Source organism: Enoplosus armatus, chromosome 4 (assembly GCF_043641665.1).
Source record: "Enoplosus armatus isolate fEnoArm2 chromosome 4, fEnoArm2.hap1, whole genome shotgun sequence".
Lineage (NCBI taxonomy): Eukaryota > Metazoa > Chordata > Actinopteri > Centrarchiformes > Enoplosidae > Enoplosus > Enoplosus armatus.
Window position 1 is genome coordinate 7,511,009 of NC_092183.1, and position 13,366 is coordinate 7,524,374.

Genomic DNA, 13,366 nt, shown 5'->3' on the forward strand with positions numbered 1-13,366 from the left:
GGTATTGCAGTACGTATTGTACCATGGAGAAACTCCAACAGACCTAGATAGACTGCTGACTTTAGAGTTTTATAAATGCAAAGTTTGATATCTATACATTGTTTCCGAAAAGAAGAAATTCAAAGAAATATTCCACACTGGTATTTGATTTCTGTTTAATGAATTCTTGGAGACACAAAATGGATTGCAAGCCAACCTTTCCTGGCAGGATCTGGGTTTCTTAATAACAAACTAAACATCCCATTTGAGTCCAACAAAGTAAATGCAATGCTTCTGGCATTAAAACAAAGCTACTGTAAATGAGAAACGTGATTACAATACCATCAACAACACATTTGTTTTTATAAAATTCAGCCATATTAGGACAACAATAAAGCCAGACAGTCCATATTTGAAGTTGAATGATAAGCAGGTCTTTGAGACATTAACTAGCAGCAACATAATTCAAGGGCGTGGACCCTCACAGTGCAGCTACCAATCTGTGGCACCATTACGACAAAATGAAGCCTTTGTGACAAATAAATACATTTATCGCTCCACTGAACTAACTGAGATTACCTCTAGTTTAGGAGTATGTCAACAGTGTTTGCAGCAGTATACGCCATCAGCTGGACCAGTTGATTGTTTTTTTCCAAACCTTACCACTGAGTGCAACCATTTTGCTCGACTTTCTCAACAATGTTTTTGCAATATAGTTACGACACTTCGTACCATGTGTGGAGACAGATACGGGCCAGGGTAAGTAAGGAGTAAGTTCAGTTTTACCGCCCTACCGTTCACACTTAAAAGGCAGTTGAGGGGGGCAGTATGTATCTATGGAATAGGGGTGGATCAGCAGTCTCAAAAAATAAAACTATGATCCTGAAAAAATGTCTGCAGGGTGGTTTCTCTAACACAGAGACATACTGTGGGTAGAGCTGCTTTCAAAACTGAAGGAGAGACGGACTGATGGACGTCAGTGCAGAGGAGAAATTAAACAAGATTTAAAAGAAATTCAATAAAAAAGATCCTGGCCATGATGAAAGGTACACTGCCATTCAAAAGTTTTTGAACAACCTACATTGTATTTTTTTGTGGTAAAACCTCAAACAATTGAAATTCATCCTAAAAACCTTGTAAATATTATAAAATAAGGAATAAGAAAACTGATAAGCAACTTTTTGGTTTAATATGAATGGCCTTGATCTTTACAACTTTAACGGACCTGAAGTCACTTTAAGCAGCAGACAACATAATATGCCATCGCCATGTCAATTTGTCTTACAGCTGTGTCAGTATTTACGAACTCTAGGTCTCACCTAACAGAGGACAGTTGAGTCTATGCAGTGTCAAAGAGTGTTAGCATCAAGGATGAGTAAAATATATATAGTATCTTGTCTGCAAAAGATACCATATTATGGTGACTACCATCTAATCTATTTATTGTTAGTCTTGTAACAGACACATTTTCTACTTTAAGAGATTTCACACCGAATCAGCACTGGCATTGCTTGAAATGTAATGAGTTTAAAACAACTTGACTGGCAGTGTAGGTAAACAAAGACATGAGGTGCATGCATAATGGCTTGTCTTGTTAAAATGAAAGCTTTAAAAAGCTCCTCTGAGGAGAAGAGCTTTAGGGGGGAAAAAAAAAACAACACACATAAAAAGGCCCTATTTGGCTTCAAGTCAAGGCGTCCTGGCTTTGGCTTTAACGGGCTCCCATTGGCCCAACAGTCCCATTCAGATTTAAGGATCTCTGGACTTTGGGTTACTGTCTGCCTGGACAAGAGTAGAACTCCATGGTTTGTGTAGCTGCAGCTGCTGCTCATTCCACTGGGCTCTTCCTGTGGCCAGAGCGACCCAAATTTCGGCAGGCTAAACTACCTGAAACAAACCAGAATGCAATTGTCAAAATGTATTCCGAAACATGTTTAACCTGCACCGACAACGTTTGTAATGTAAACTATAACTAACTAAAATCTTATCAGGCTAAATGACACAACAGTACCGATTGCCTCATCCTGATAAACTGGCCACTGTATTTGCTTCATTTGCTGCTTTATTTGCATAAAATCATTTCAGGTTACAAGTATGATGACTCACAGAATATGTTCTTGGACTGTATAGAAAATAACTGACAAAAACAGGAGCAAAATGCTAAACTTTAGCCAAAACGTCAGCAAGCGTGCTCTCCAGAGTCCAGAGAAATTAACCTGAACCTGCTGCAAACATTTCTTGCTCTCATTCTCTCTGGTCACCAGGCCTAAAACAAGACCGTTATAAAAAAAATAACACTGTCAACACTGTTTTTACAGAGACTAATTCTTCTGTAGGCATATACAGAGCACCATGTCATTCAAACATGGGCTAACAATGTATGCTAAAGTAAAACATTGATTTTCTTATGATAGCTGAGGTGGAGTATTTCAAAATACTAATGATATTCCAGGCAGTAAAATAAATATATTTTTAAAATCAATGAAATGTTAAATTAATTATACAATGACATTGACAATTAGGCGCTAAATATTTCATTGCAACAGTACCTAAGGATTTTCAATTGAAGCAAAAAGTACAGTAAATTCACATACCTGCTTGTGGACTTAATATAACATTTTGTTGCTTTCTCTTCTTCTTCTCTTCTTGTACGGGTGAACCCTGAGAAGGACATACAAGGGTACAGATGTGTCAGAGTACATAGCTGTCGACCGCAGTGTCAGTAAAAACACAATTTTGAAATAATATTTTTCACAAAAAGAAGATCATACCTGTCTCTCCTTTTCTCTCAAATTCCTCAAGTGGGCTGAAGAGGGGGAAGAAAAGCTTTCCATCTTCACATTACCTGCCAAATGACAAAGATTAAAAGGAAGCAACTGACTTCTTCCTTCTGTTTTTATTGTTAAAATCAACGTATAATAACTTCTTGTACTTTATATTTAAAATGCAATGGAAAGTAAAGGAAACTAGTAAACATAACTGCCAGTTCTACTATGGAGGTAAAATAAATTTGGAAGGGTTTAATAATGCCATTAAAAAAGTAAAATATGAAACTTTGTGTGAACCTGCAGGGCTTCTGTACAGCTGGCAGTCCCTCTTGATGTGGGTGCTAGATCCACACAAGTAGCAGCAGCGAATCTCCAGTGCATCTCTTTTCCTCCAGTGCTCACTCTTGTGTCTGACCTGATCCTTGCCGTCCTCTGCTGGATCCATTTTGTCTCGCAGGTGCTCTTGCCTTCTCTCCGAGTCCCTTCTATGCTTAGACCTGGGCCAAAATTATCCACAATATAACACAAACATGTAGCGTGACACATGGTGCAAATAGAGATTTATCTGAAACTTAGTGGTGTGACAAAATCAGACATGTATTGTGATTACACCTACTTCTTACGCAAGGGGCAGTCTTTCATGAAGTGGCCGATCTTGCCACAGATGCGGCAGCAGCGGTCATTGGGAGCCACTTCTCCCTCAGTGAGGACTTCAGGATCAAAGAAATACTCCTGGGAAATTTGAAGACAAATCACAATGTCAATGCTTACATAACTCCACCACAATTACACCACCAGCAAATACTAACCATCTGACTGGGGTACACAGGAGGAAAGGCTTTGACTGGTGTGCCAAAGACTGTTCTGCCATTGATGAAAGCCTTCATGATGAATTTAGTCACTGTTTTGATGACAAAATAGGAGATGTGAGAAAACAAGAAAAAAAAGCAGGACAAAGGCAATGAGACAACAGCAGAAAGATTAACAGAACAGACAGAAATAATCATACTTTTCCTGGACAGACCAGCACCGAGATTGTGATTCAGGTCGAACGGATCTGTAGTATGAACAGAGAAGAGAAAGCAACACAAATGAACAATGACAAATATTTCCAAGCAGCCTTACACAGTCATTAAACAATCCAACAATGCTAATCATTAATAGTTGATTATATCCATCCAGTTCATCATCAACAGCCTGTGTTGTTGGATGGGTGATGAAAAATATGTATATGCTTCTGTGTTATTATCCATTTATCTTTTTATTGCAAAAGTCTGGACCCTGAGTTTGTCACACAGGCTGACCTTCAATGACGATGTATTTGGACGTCCACTGTTTGTTGAAGGTGGTGAGGTGGCCGTGCTGACGGATACAGACAACGTGCTCTCTGAAGTCGAAGTCTTCGGTATAAAAGCGGAGCAGGCCGAGCCAGAGCTCCCCCACCGTCTCAGTGTTTGTCCTGTACTGTGGCCAGCGACTGGGCTGCAGGCGGAAGAAGACGAGATTGGCGCGTTATTACGACACGGTGTGACGTGTATTCACTAAAATGCTTACAGGGGTACTCATACGGAATATGCAACAACACAAAATACTCACTAGTGTTGTTAAGTCATCAAAGAAGTACACGTTCCAGCCATCAACTAGCACCTCCGGCTTCTTCTTCCCATCATAAATCTGCAACAAACAAACAGTTGAGAGAAGTTGAATGTTTGAAAATGTCATGTCAATATTAACATACAATTGCTCACATTTGTATTTGTACGCTTGGGAATATAATATTGTATGTCTATATAGAGAGCATTTTCTTATATAACTCAACATGACAACTGAAAAAAAGGGAAATCTGTATGAGTAATAAATTAATACTTATGGCTTTGAAACGGCTGGTTGGTGTTTGGAATGTAAAATTTCAAAATCATGATAAAAACTGTTTTTAGGAGAGCATAAACAAAGATATTCTGTAAGGTTAATCTTAGTTTGTTTACACGTTGAAGCTAAAAGTGAGTTTAGACAGGAGAGATAAAAATACAGTTTCCGAGATAGTTAAAACAAATTCAAAGGCAATGCCATTCAAGCATTTAGTAACATTCAAAAATCAAGATGTGAAGAGTTAAATTTGAATTCAAAGAAACAAAGTTTGAACCTTTTTGTTACAAAGTTGTGTTACATTTGTACCTCTTGCAGCACAGGGATAATTGGTGGGTTTCTCTGCTGGAGAAAGAACAGCACCATGAGGGTGTAGGCGTAGGATGAGAGGCTGCCACGTGAAGCATCCCCAATGTCACACATCTGTAATGGGACAAAAGTAAATATGATGGTAATACAGTAATGCAACACGATACACAGTATAATAATATCATGACACTGAAGACATGTGAGCAGACTCACCTTGGCAAAAACCTTCATGACGTAACAGAGGATCTTCACTCTCCTGTCAATGGCAGCATACGAAGCTAGCAGGTGTGTGTTGTGCAGGGCCTGAAAAAGAAAGATGTTTGTCTTGAAGCATGATGATATCAGTTATTCACTCAACAAATCTGAGACCGAATAACAGACAGAGAGGGAGAAAGAGCTCTACCAGAGTGTTGTAGAGGCTGATGTCTCCCTCCAGGCCGGTGCGAACATGGTAGAACTTCACGATGGGGACTTTTGCTGTCGTGATGGGCAGGATGTTCTTCAGACCTGGTGATGAGGTGCAGATGTGGAAATGAGTTAAAAGGGAAGCGCTGACATTTTGTATTTTATACATTTGTACTCTACATCTTATTTTAAGGCATTTATTAAATTATGGGACAAACGATTATTTGACCATTAGCTTTCCTTAGAATGGCTTGATACCATTGCCTCCAAGAGGGTGTCGTATCCTGCACAGGCTCCTTTGAGGCAAATTTGTGATCTCTTACAAAAATAAAACTGCCTTGACTTATTACTAACCTGGGTGTTTCCTCAGCATTCTGGCCAAGCTTTCAATAATATTGATACAGTCAACATCCTATGGAAGAAATTCATGAACGTAGTTATGTTTTATGGATTACAATGAATCATGCAAACAAATCACTATTACCAATAACTACAAATACATTCATAATAATTTCATTTAATCCCCAATGATTGTAGCAGAAACACTGAATACCAACAAATGAGTCTTCTGTTTCGTAAAAGTTTCTGAATTAGGAATTTAGTCATGTAGCCAAATTTAAATGGCTTTCAAAAATGACATCTCAGTACTGTCTATTTTCAAATTTCTTGTACAGCCAAAGAAGGCTAATGCTAAACAAGAGCAAAAGCCTCTTTAGGTGACTGTATGCATGTAAACCTTGCAATAAGATAAAAAGATAACTTACATCTATGGTGTCCTGGCCATCCAGCACCATACAGATGTCCAGGTCACTCTGTCGGAAGCCAAAGCCATTTTTGGATGATCCAAATAGTTGCAGCTGAGCTCCTGTCCATCAGAAAACATGATGTCAATTTCACCATAAATGTGTACTCTGTTCCAGCATCTTAGTGGTTAATGAGCAAGTCAACAAAATGTAATATCATGCATTGTCATGCTAGAGTAAGTTTGAAAAACTAAAGATGCTAAACAGTGAAGGTGGTGGTTTACTTCACCAGCAAACTGTCGTCTGACAAAGGTCTCCAGGTCCTGAAGGATGTGCTCTCTTACACCAACTTCCAGTTCATCTGGGGCGAAGTCGGCTAAAAAGGAAACAGACCCACCCTCAGATCTGACTAAGTCATACACTTATTTCGAATGATTTCCCCAAACTGTAACGATAATCAAATGCCTTGAAAGCTTATTTTAATTGAAACCAACTAGTATAATGCTCTTAAACTTAAATTAAACTCACACTGAAATTTGATGCAAGATACAGGTAGGTGGCATATTGTATTGCCGTTAATGTTATCACCTGTGACCCAAAAAACTTACGCAATCACGTAATACTCACTGTAGCACTGCTCACAGACTTTGTTAAGGACACTGTGAAAGTCCGGTGTTATTGGCGGCAAAGGATCCAGCTGCACTTTCTTGAAATCTTCCGGACAGTCTTTCTTCAGATGTCCATCACGCTTGCACAGGCTGCACACGACCATGTGTGACTAAGAGAGATTGAAAGGAGCTTATTTGCCACAATAGCTTAACTTCCAGTCACCTACAACCCAAATTATCACCACATTTGCAGTTATTTGTTTTCTTTAAGATTAAGAACAGAGTTTAATTAAGACAAACATGAGACGATACTTACTTTGCCTCTGGTGAAAGCTTGCCTGGTGAACTCATAGGACAGTTTCTTCTGTTTTTGGTTTTTATTTTCTGGGCTCTCATCTTTAACTGAATCCTGTAAAGGTGTAGGTGAGAGACTCACAGGCGCCAACTCCACCTCCTCTTCCTCGTCCATTGAACCAGGTGTGTCCAAATCTGGACCCTCCTCATCAGACAAAAGCTCCTCTCCTGAAATCTCATCCACTGGGAAAATCTCCTCATCCTCTGTGGTGAAGCTGTCCAAGTGGTGTCTGTTATGTGTGTCCACATCAATATCTACATCCTCATCCTCCTCATCCTCAGAGAGACTGCTTTTGCCCAGGTCGGCTTTTTCCTTCTCTCTCTCTTCATCGGAGTCACTGTATTCTTCAACTTCCTCCTCTTCCTCAATAATGCAATCAGAGTCTTCAGGCCCATTTTCTACAGCTTTAGGTTGATTTGCATGTTGTGAGTGAACGCTGAGCTGACTGAGATCTGATACAATATCTTCATTCAAAGCCTTTGCCCCTTTAATGGGTCCACGCTGTGCCTCTGTCTTGTGACTAGCAGCTGGCGTGTTGAGCGGCAGTGCAAAGTACTTGTATGTGGTTTTGAGGCAGTGGAGGATGTACTCATACATTTGCTGGCTGTTCAATGTGCGGGCCACATTTCTCTTCACGGCAAATGGGTCTGAACACAGAAACGGAGACATTACTTAAAAGCTAAACCATGTGAGAGTAATCAATCTCTTTATGTATTCAACAGAAATGTGATTATGTTCATCATTTAAAAAGCTAAGAGGACTTTTAATAACAAATTTAAGGTTGGGTAGCATTTGGCTTAATGGCTGGGATGGAGTTAAATTCTGAATATGGAATTGCTGCTTGTTGATTTCAACCTGGACATTATCATAGGTCCACTAGCCCTGGGCTTGGCAAAAGAATGGATTTTCCATATGATCCATTTCACTTACAAAAGCATCAAAATTAAATAAAAAACAAAAAGCCTTCAAATTCATGCTACAAATGAGAAAGCTTCTGACCCTCCACAGCGATGCGTTTCTTTGGCCAGTCTTTCATCTCTCGGGAGAGGACAGCACTGGTCCGCACACTGATCACATTATCAGCCATGTCGTACTCCAGCGAGTAGAAGCGAAGCATTTCAACCCAGAGAAGCCCAACTTCCACAGGCAGGTGAGGGCTCTGAAACACCAGCGGAACCTGCAAGGTAAAACACATCAGACAGTACATACTTTCAGGTAGTAGTTGGGTAGAGGTACAGTCAAATATCAGCTTATGCAATTAAACATTTGCTATATATAATTGAAAATCTGAATGGCATGCTAACACACCAATATTTTATAATAGCTTATTAAAGTCTGGATGACAATATTTTATCTCACCGCAAATGGTATAATTCAGGTATACACAGCTTAGGAGACATAAATAATACTGGTTGAAGAGGCTTTCAGGATTTGAGGGAAACATAAATGGTCATCCAATTCCTTTTTTCTATATTTACAATTATGCTCTGCTGTATGGGCTGCAAGTATTATGAGTGACAGGCAACAGACTACTCATCCAATAAGGGATTAAATGTTTTTTTAATAAAGGAAATAGGATTAACTAAAGGACATGTCTCTATAATTTCTAACACTTTGTTAGCAAGTTTATATTTTTTCATTGTGATGGAATTTTTTTTTTAAAGTGTCTGATCTAGGAAAAGCACATTCATATTAAAAACTGCCAAAAATAAGGAACCAACACACTCTTCCTCGACAAAAACTACATTAGTGTCATCATGATTACCTTTCCCTTTATACCGGAGCCTTCTGCTGGCTGTGATGATTCTTTGGAGGAGGGGGTGTAAGCCCAATGTAAATATCCATCCTCTAAATGCGTGAGATTGAAGTCTGACAGCCTGCTGAGTGAAAACACCTTAATCTAAAGACAATCAGATGATTAGATTAGTTTCAATTGAAAACAACTAGCCAGGACAAATACTGAAATTAATACTTCATATTTTATTTCAGGCTCAACATGAAAGGAAACACACACACCTCTTGTTTCAGGTAGGTAGGCAAGAGGGACTCCTTGCGCTGCTGTAAGAAGTAGATAACCATGATGGCGAAGACATACGGTGGCAGCCCACCTTCTTCTGCACGGTCGATCACACAGATCTAAGTCAGAGGTAAAAACAACACAAACAAAATGTGACGTTTTAAAAAGATAATTAAGGCATACTGAGGCCATTTTACTTGTTGCCTGGCTAATGTGAGCAACAGGTCAGGGTCTCAACTGAAAACATACCTGGGCCCAGCGCCTGAGGCCCAAAACCAGTGGGAGCAGGACATTCTCCCGACTGGATAGAGCAGAAAGGTAGGAGGTGGTTTGGAACGCGTTTTCATTCCCTGCACTGACTTTGCAGATCAGGCCACTGTTGAGAAAAATAGTTTCAGTTTTCATTAGTGCTTTACTGCTCTTGTGCATGTGGTAATGTGACCCTGATAAGAGCCATTGTCTCTGCTCTCTTTGCATGAAAGAAACACATTCTGGTAGTTTCATAATGTCTCAATTTAAAGATCTTCTGACTTCTGAGTTTCTCTAAATCATAGAGTGTTAGTTTGATTCATACATTTGACAAGCAAATAACCAAGTAACTGTGAACCACTGTCAGAGACACCCACCTCTTTCTTTCTTTGCAGATGACCACAGGCACCCTGGCATGAAAATCAGCTTCCAGCTCAACGAAGAGAGCTGAGGACACAAGACATGCTCAATTTAAAACATCCATGACAGTCTAGCACATGACTGACGTTCCTATGGTGGAATTTCTTAACAAAGAAAAAACATTCTGCAGTTAAATGAATAAGAGGTGACTCACGGCTCACAGAGAGACTCTCCTTAACCAACAACAAGACGTCTGGCTGATGCATCTGTGAATACATTCCATTTCAAAGCCTTCATACAACATAAATACAATATAAAAAAGGACATATGAATCCATAACATCCACAAAACAATCACCTTTAAAGCTTATGGCATTATGGTTGGCAAAATCTTGCCATTGGAATTATTTTGCGTTTGTTATAACTGTCCCTGTTATTTTACACAATGTCTCAACCTGGACTCTCTTATCCTGTGCGCTGAATGTTGTAACTTACATCTTGTAATATTATGACTTGCATGTCATGCATATCTTCTTTGATAAAAGATGTTTACGTTTTGTTTTTTTTCCTGAGAGGTGTGGGAGTGTGTTTGAAAAAGTGAGAAAACCCAATTAAAAACAACAACAATAAAAAAAGCAGCATTCACACCGGGCTACTCACGTGAGGTGGATATTGAATGTCAATGTTGACATCAGAATCCTTAAATCCAAATTTAGTGCAAGATGATCCATATAGCCTGAGGTTGATCTCTATAGACCAGAGAAAGAGAGAATGTCATTTACATTCAACTTTAATTAACATGAACTCACAGAATAATGAACTGGTGTAAAGCATAAGAGCCAACAGCCCGTCTGCTACAAAGCAATATCACCATCAGGATGAATTTAGGTCATGTCTCCTTCACCAAGAAAATATTTCATCCAGAGGTGACTTACCGGGCAGGACGGACAGAAGGAGGTCTTGCATGATGGAGACCACATAATGTCTCCTCTCAACATCCTGGTCATTCATCCCATGTTCTCGGACAACAGTCTCTAGTGCAGCACTGACAGCACTGATCTGCTCTGCACCAGGAGGCAGAATCTCAGTCAGCATCACCTGCTCTTGCCTCTCCTATAAACACAAACACACATCAGCAAATAAGGGTTCATCAAGTTTTTAATGCATTAAGACGTATTACTGCACAATGACAGTATAGTAGCATCTCTGTCAACAAACATTTATTGGAATCATGTATATGGTGATTTGCATAATATGTCCATTTCTTACTCTAGCCTTCTTCTTGTGCCGTTTGTCTCTGATATGTCTGTATGCGTCAGACACAGATTCCAGGAGAACATCACACAGAGCACAGGCATAAAGTGCACCAGGGTTGCTGTGGGACCTCTGAACCAATTTAAAAAAAAAAGGAGGCAAGTACAGACATCAGACAACAGCTGCGATAATTATTGTTATGTTCTTAACTCAGCTGTACCTCATTAATATATCAAATATTGCATCACTGAAACAACTCTACAGAAATAATGCATTAAATGTCTTGTTTTGTCTGACCAACAGTCCACAATCAAAAATATAAAATTTACTGTAATGCAAGACCAAGAAAAGCAGATTATCAAAACATTTGCTGATTAATTTTCTTTAGATCAGCTAATTGTTTAATCAACAAATCATTGCAGCTCTAAAGCAAATATACTTGAGGCTGTATATTTGGGCAATGACACTGAGCGTGTACCTTCTTCAGGGAGTAGATCTCATCTCTGTTAAGCCGCCTCTCTGCCTGCCGTAGACTGCGCAGCTCTGTGGCCGAGAGTGTGGACTCTTCAAGGCCCCTGTTCTCTTCAGCAAAAACTTTCTTCTTGTTTCTGTTCCCCCGTCTTCTCCCTTTGGAAAGACGAAATACATGTGTCAAAAACATGTGGACTATGTTTTTTCTGAGATTTTTGTTTAATAAAAAAGGTGGGGACAATCCTAAAAGTCACTGTTTTCCCAGAGTCTGATTTCCAAATCCTCACCCGATTTATGGGAACTGCCATCAGTGTCCTCCTTTGGACCTTCTCCCTGGGTACTCCTCCTCCAGTGCTGCTGCTGCTGCGAGCGCTCTCTCCAGTTATCTTCTCGACTCCCACCACTGTTGTCAGGACCCGAGAACCACCGGAGGTCCTCCTTCTGAGAGGGGCTGTGACCACCTCTGAATCCACCAGGGGAGTAGCTCATGGGCCCCAGTCCTCCTTTCTTGGGACTGGCCCGGTAGGGCCCTCCCTGGTTCTTGCCTTGCTGACCTCCCTCTGATCTGAAGTTCTGTCCTCGACCCTGGTCCTGGATCCTCCAGCTTTCTGCCTTGTCTGCTGCTGCTGCTGCTGCTGCTCCCCTCTCCCAGCCGCCTTGCCTGGCCCGGTAAGGTCTACCCGAGTTTTCCATGGTTCACTTATGCTAAAACTGCAGAGATGAAACGTTCAGTTATTGTGGAAATAGTCCTTATGTTATCAAACACCAACTGTAAGTCAACAGGATCATCTGCAGATGTCCTTTCTTTGGAGTAGCAGCAGCATGCCATTTTAGTTGCCTTTGCACTCATTTGTGCAGAAACCTTCATTAGCTTCATTACCAAACTGCTCTCAGCTTTCATAACTTATCATGCAAGTTAATTCAGACCGGACTGTTGCAGAACTTTGCGGCTGAATAAAACACAGCCACAATTTGAACTTAGCGCCTGCTTTATCAAGTTGAGACAACAGATAGTTGTGTCACTTTAGTATCGTGTAATTATCATTTATTATTACTAGTTGTCCGACTTCTGCATATCAGGTTAACCGTTAACTGACTTTTTTATTGGCTATGAACGTTGACAGTTCTAAATCTGACCTCCGTGGAAAAACTCAACATTAACGTGCATCCCATGTTAAAACACCTATCATTAATATAACATCGCCGTTAGGTTAACGTAATTACGATGACTGTGTACACACAAATGTAAGGACTCGACTCAAGTTACCTATAGCTGACCGTAGGAGCTTGTTATGGCATGGTGTTAGCGTAAGCTAGCTTACGAGCTACAGCAGTCTGATTTACCTCTAACGTTATTTCCTCCTCTTCCTCGAGTGAACAGCGTGTAACTTTATCACGCATGTAGTTATCCAACACACCGTCAACAAATTAGTGTTAGTCACCACATTTAACGTTAGCTAAATCGCCACATATAGCTAGCCCAGCTAACGTTACTGTTAGCTACTGCGCTTTAGCTTATTAGCTAGGACACATAACAGCTAGCTACCCAGCTAGCAACAGCTACCGTGTCTGTTTATTGTATAGTTTGTGTTAAGCTCTTCAGCCGGCAGCTGCAGAAATGTAGCCACCAGTAATATGTCAGCGATTATCACCCATAAAGAATATTAAAGTCATTAAAATACCTTTTGTACGTGTACGGAGGGCATATTTGAAGCCTTGTTCAGGTCTGACTTGGAATGATCGCTTGTCTTGCACTGGAGTTTGAAAGGTGACGTACGGGTTCTCTGTTTTGTAGTCGTCAGCGTTCAAGTTCCGCCCACCGCAAAAAAATTGATGATTTTTAATAATAGACAAAATCATTGTAACAGTATTTAATAATGTTATATTATTATGAACTGCATCTAAGTGGCAATTTGAAAGAAAGTCAGTTGGGCAAACTTCTGAAACTAAAATTGGAGCACATGGATAAACAATGACATAACC

The 13,366-nt window shown here is 40.1% G+C and overlaps 1 protein-coding gene across 1 annotated transcript; it reads right to left on the reverse strand.

The window, feature by feature from the left end:
* Positions 1-138: 138 nt before the first annotated feature.
* tut7 (terminal uridylyl transferase 7) lies at positions 139-13,133 on the reverse strand. Its single transcript, XM_070904516.1, has 29 exons — positions 13,066-13,133; positions 11,671-12,094; positions 11,391-11,539; positions 10,928-11,044; positions 10,594-10,771; positions 10,319-10,407; positions 9,874-9,925; positions 9,677-9,746; positions 9,300-9,426; positions 9,050-9,169; positions 8,799-8,933; positions 8,033-8,210; positions 6,995-7,680; positions 6,698-6,848; positions 6,360-6,446; positions 6,092-6,192; positions 5,682-5,739; positions 5,326-5,429; positions 5,136-5,225; positions 4,923-5,036; positions 4,344-4,421; positions 4,052-4,229; positions 3,757-3,804; positions 3,557-3,648; positions 3,364-3,479; positions 3,045-3,244; positions 2,751-2,824; positions 2,574-2,640; positions 139-1,866 (listed from the first exon to the last, which is right to left on the reverse strand). The coding sequence occupies exons 2-29, from the start codon at positions 12,074-12,076 to the stop codon at positions 1,808-1,810; spliced, it is 3,924 nt and encodes a 1,307-aa protein (XP_070760617.1). The 5' UTR covers positions 12,077-12,094; positions 13,066-13,133; the 3' UTR covers positions 139-1,807.
* Positions 13,134-13,366: the final 233 nt, after the last annotated feature.

Bases quoted from the DNA above. Each gene is read 5' to 3' on its own strand.
- tut7 (XM_070904516.1), bottom strand. From the start codon at position 12,076: ATGGAAAACTCGGGTAGACCTTACCGGGCCAGGCAAGGCGGCTGGGAG. The intron at 8,211-8,798 runs GTAATCATGATG...TTTACCTTGCAG, and splicing joins GCTCCGGTATAAAGGGAAAG to GTTCCGCTGGTGTTTCAGAG. The intron at 5,430-5,681 runs GTTAGTAATAAG...CCTCATCACCAG, and splicing joins AATGCTGAGGAAACACCCAG to GTCTGAAGAACATCCTGCCC.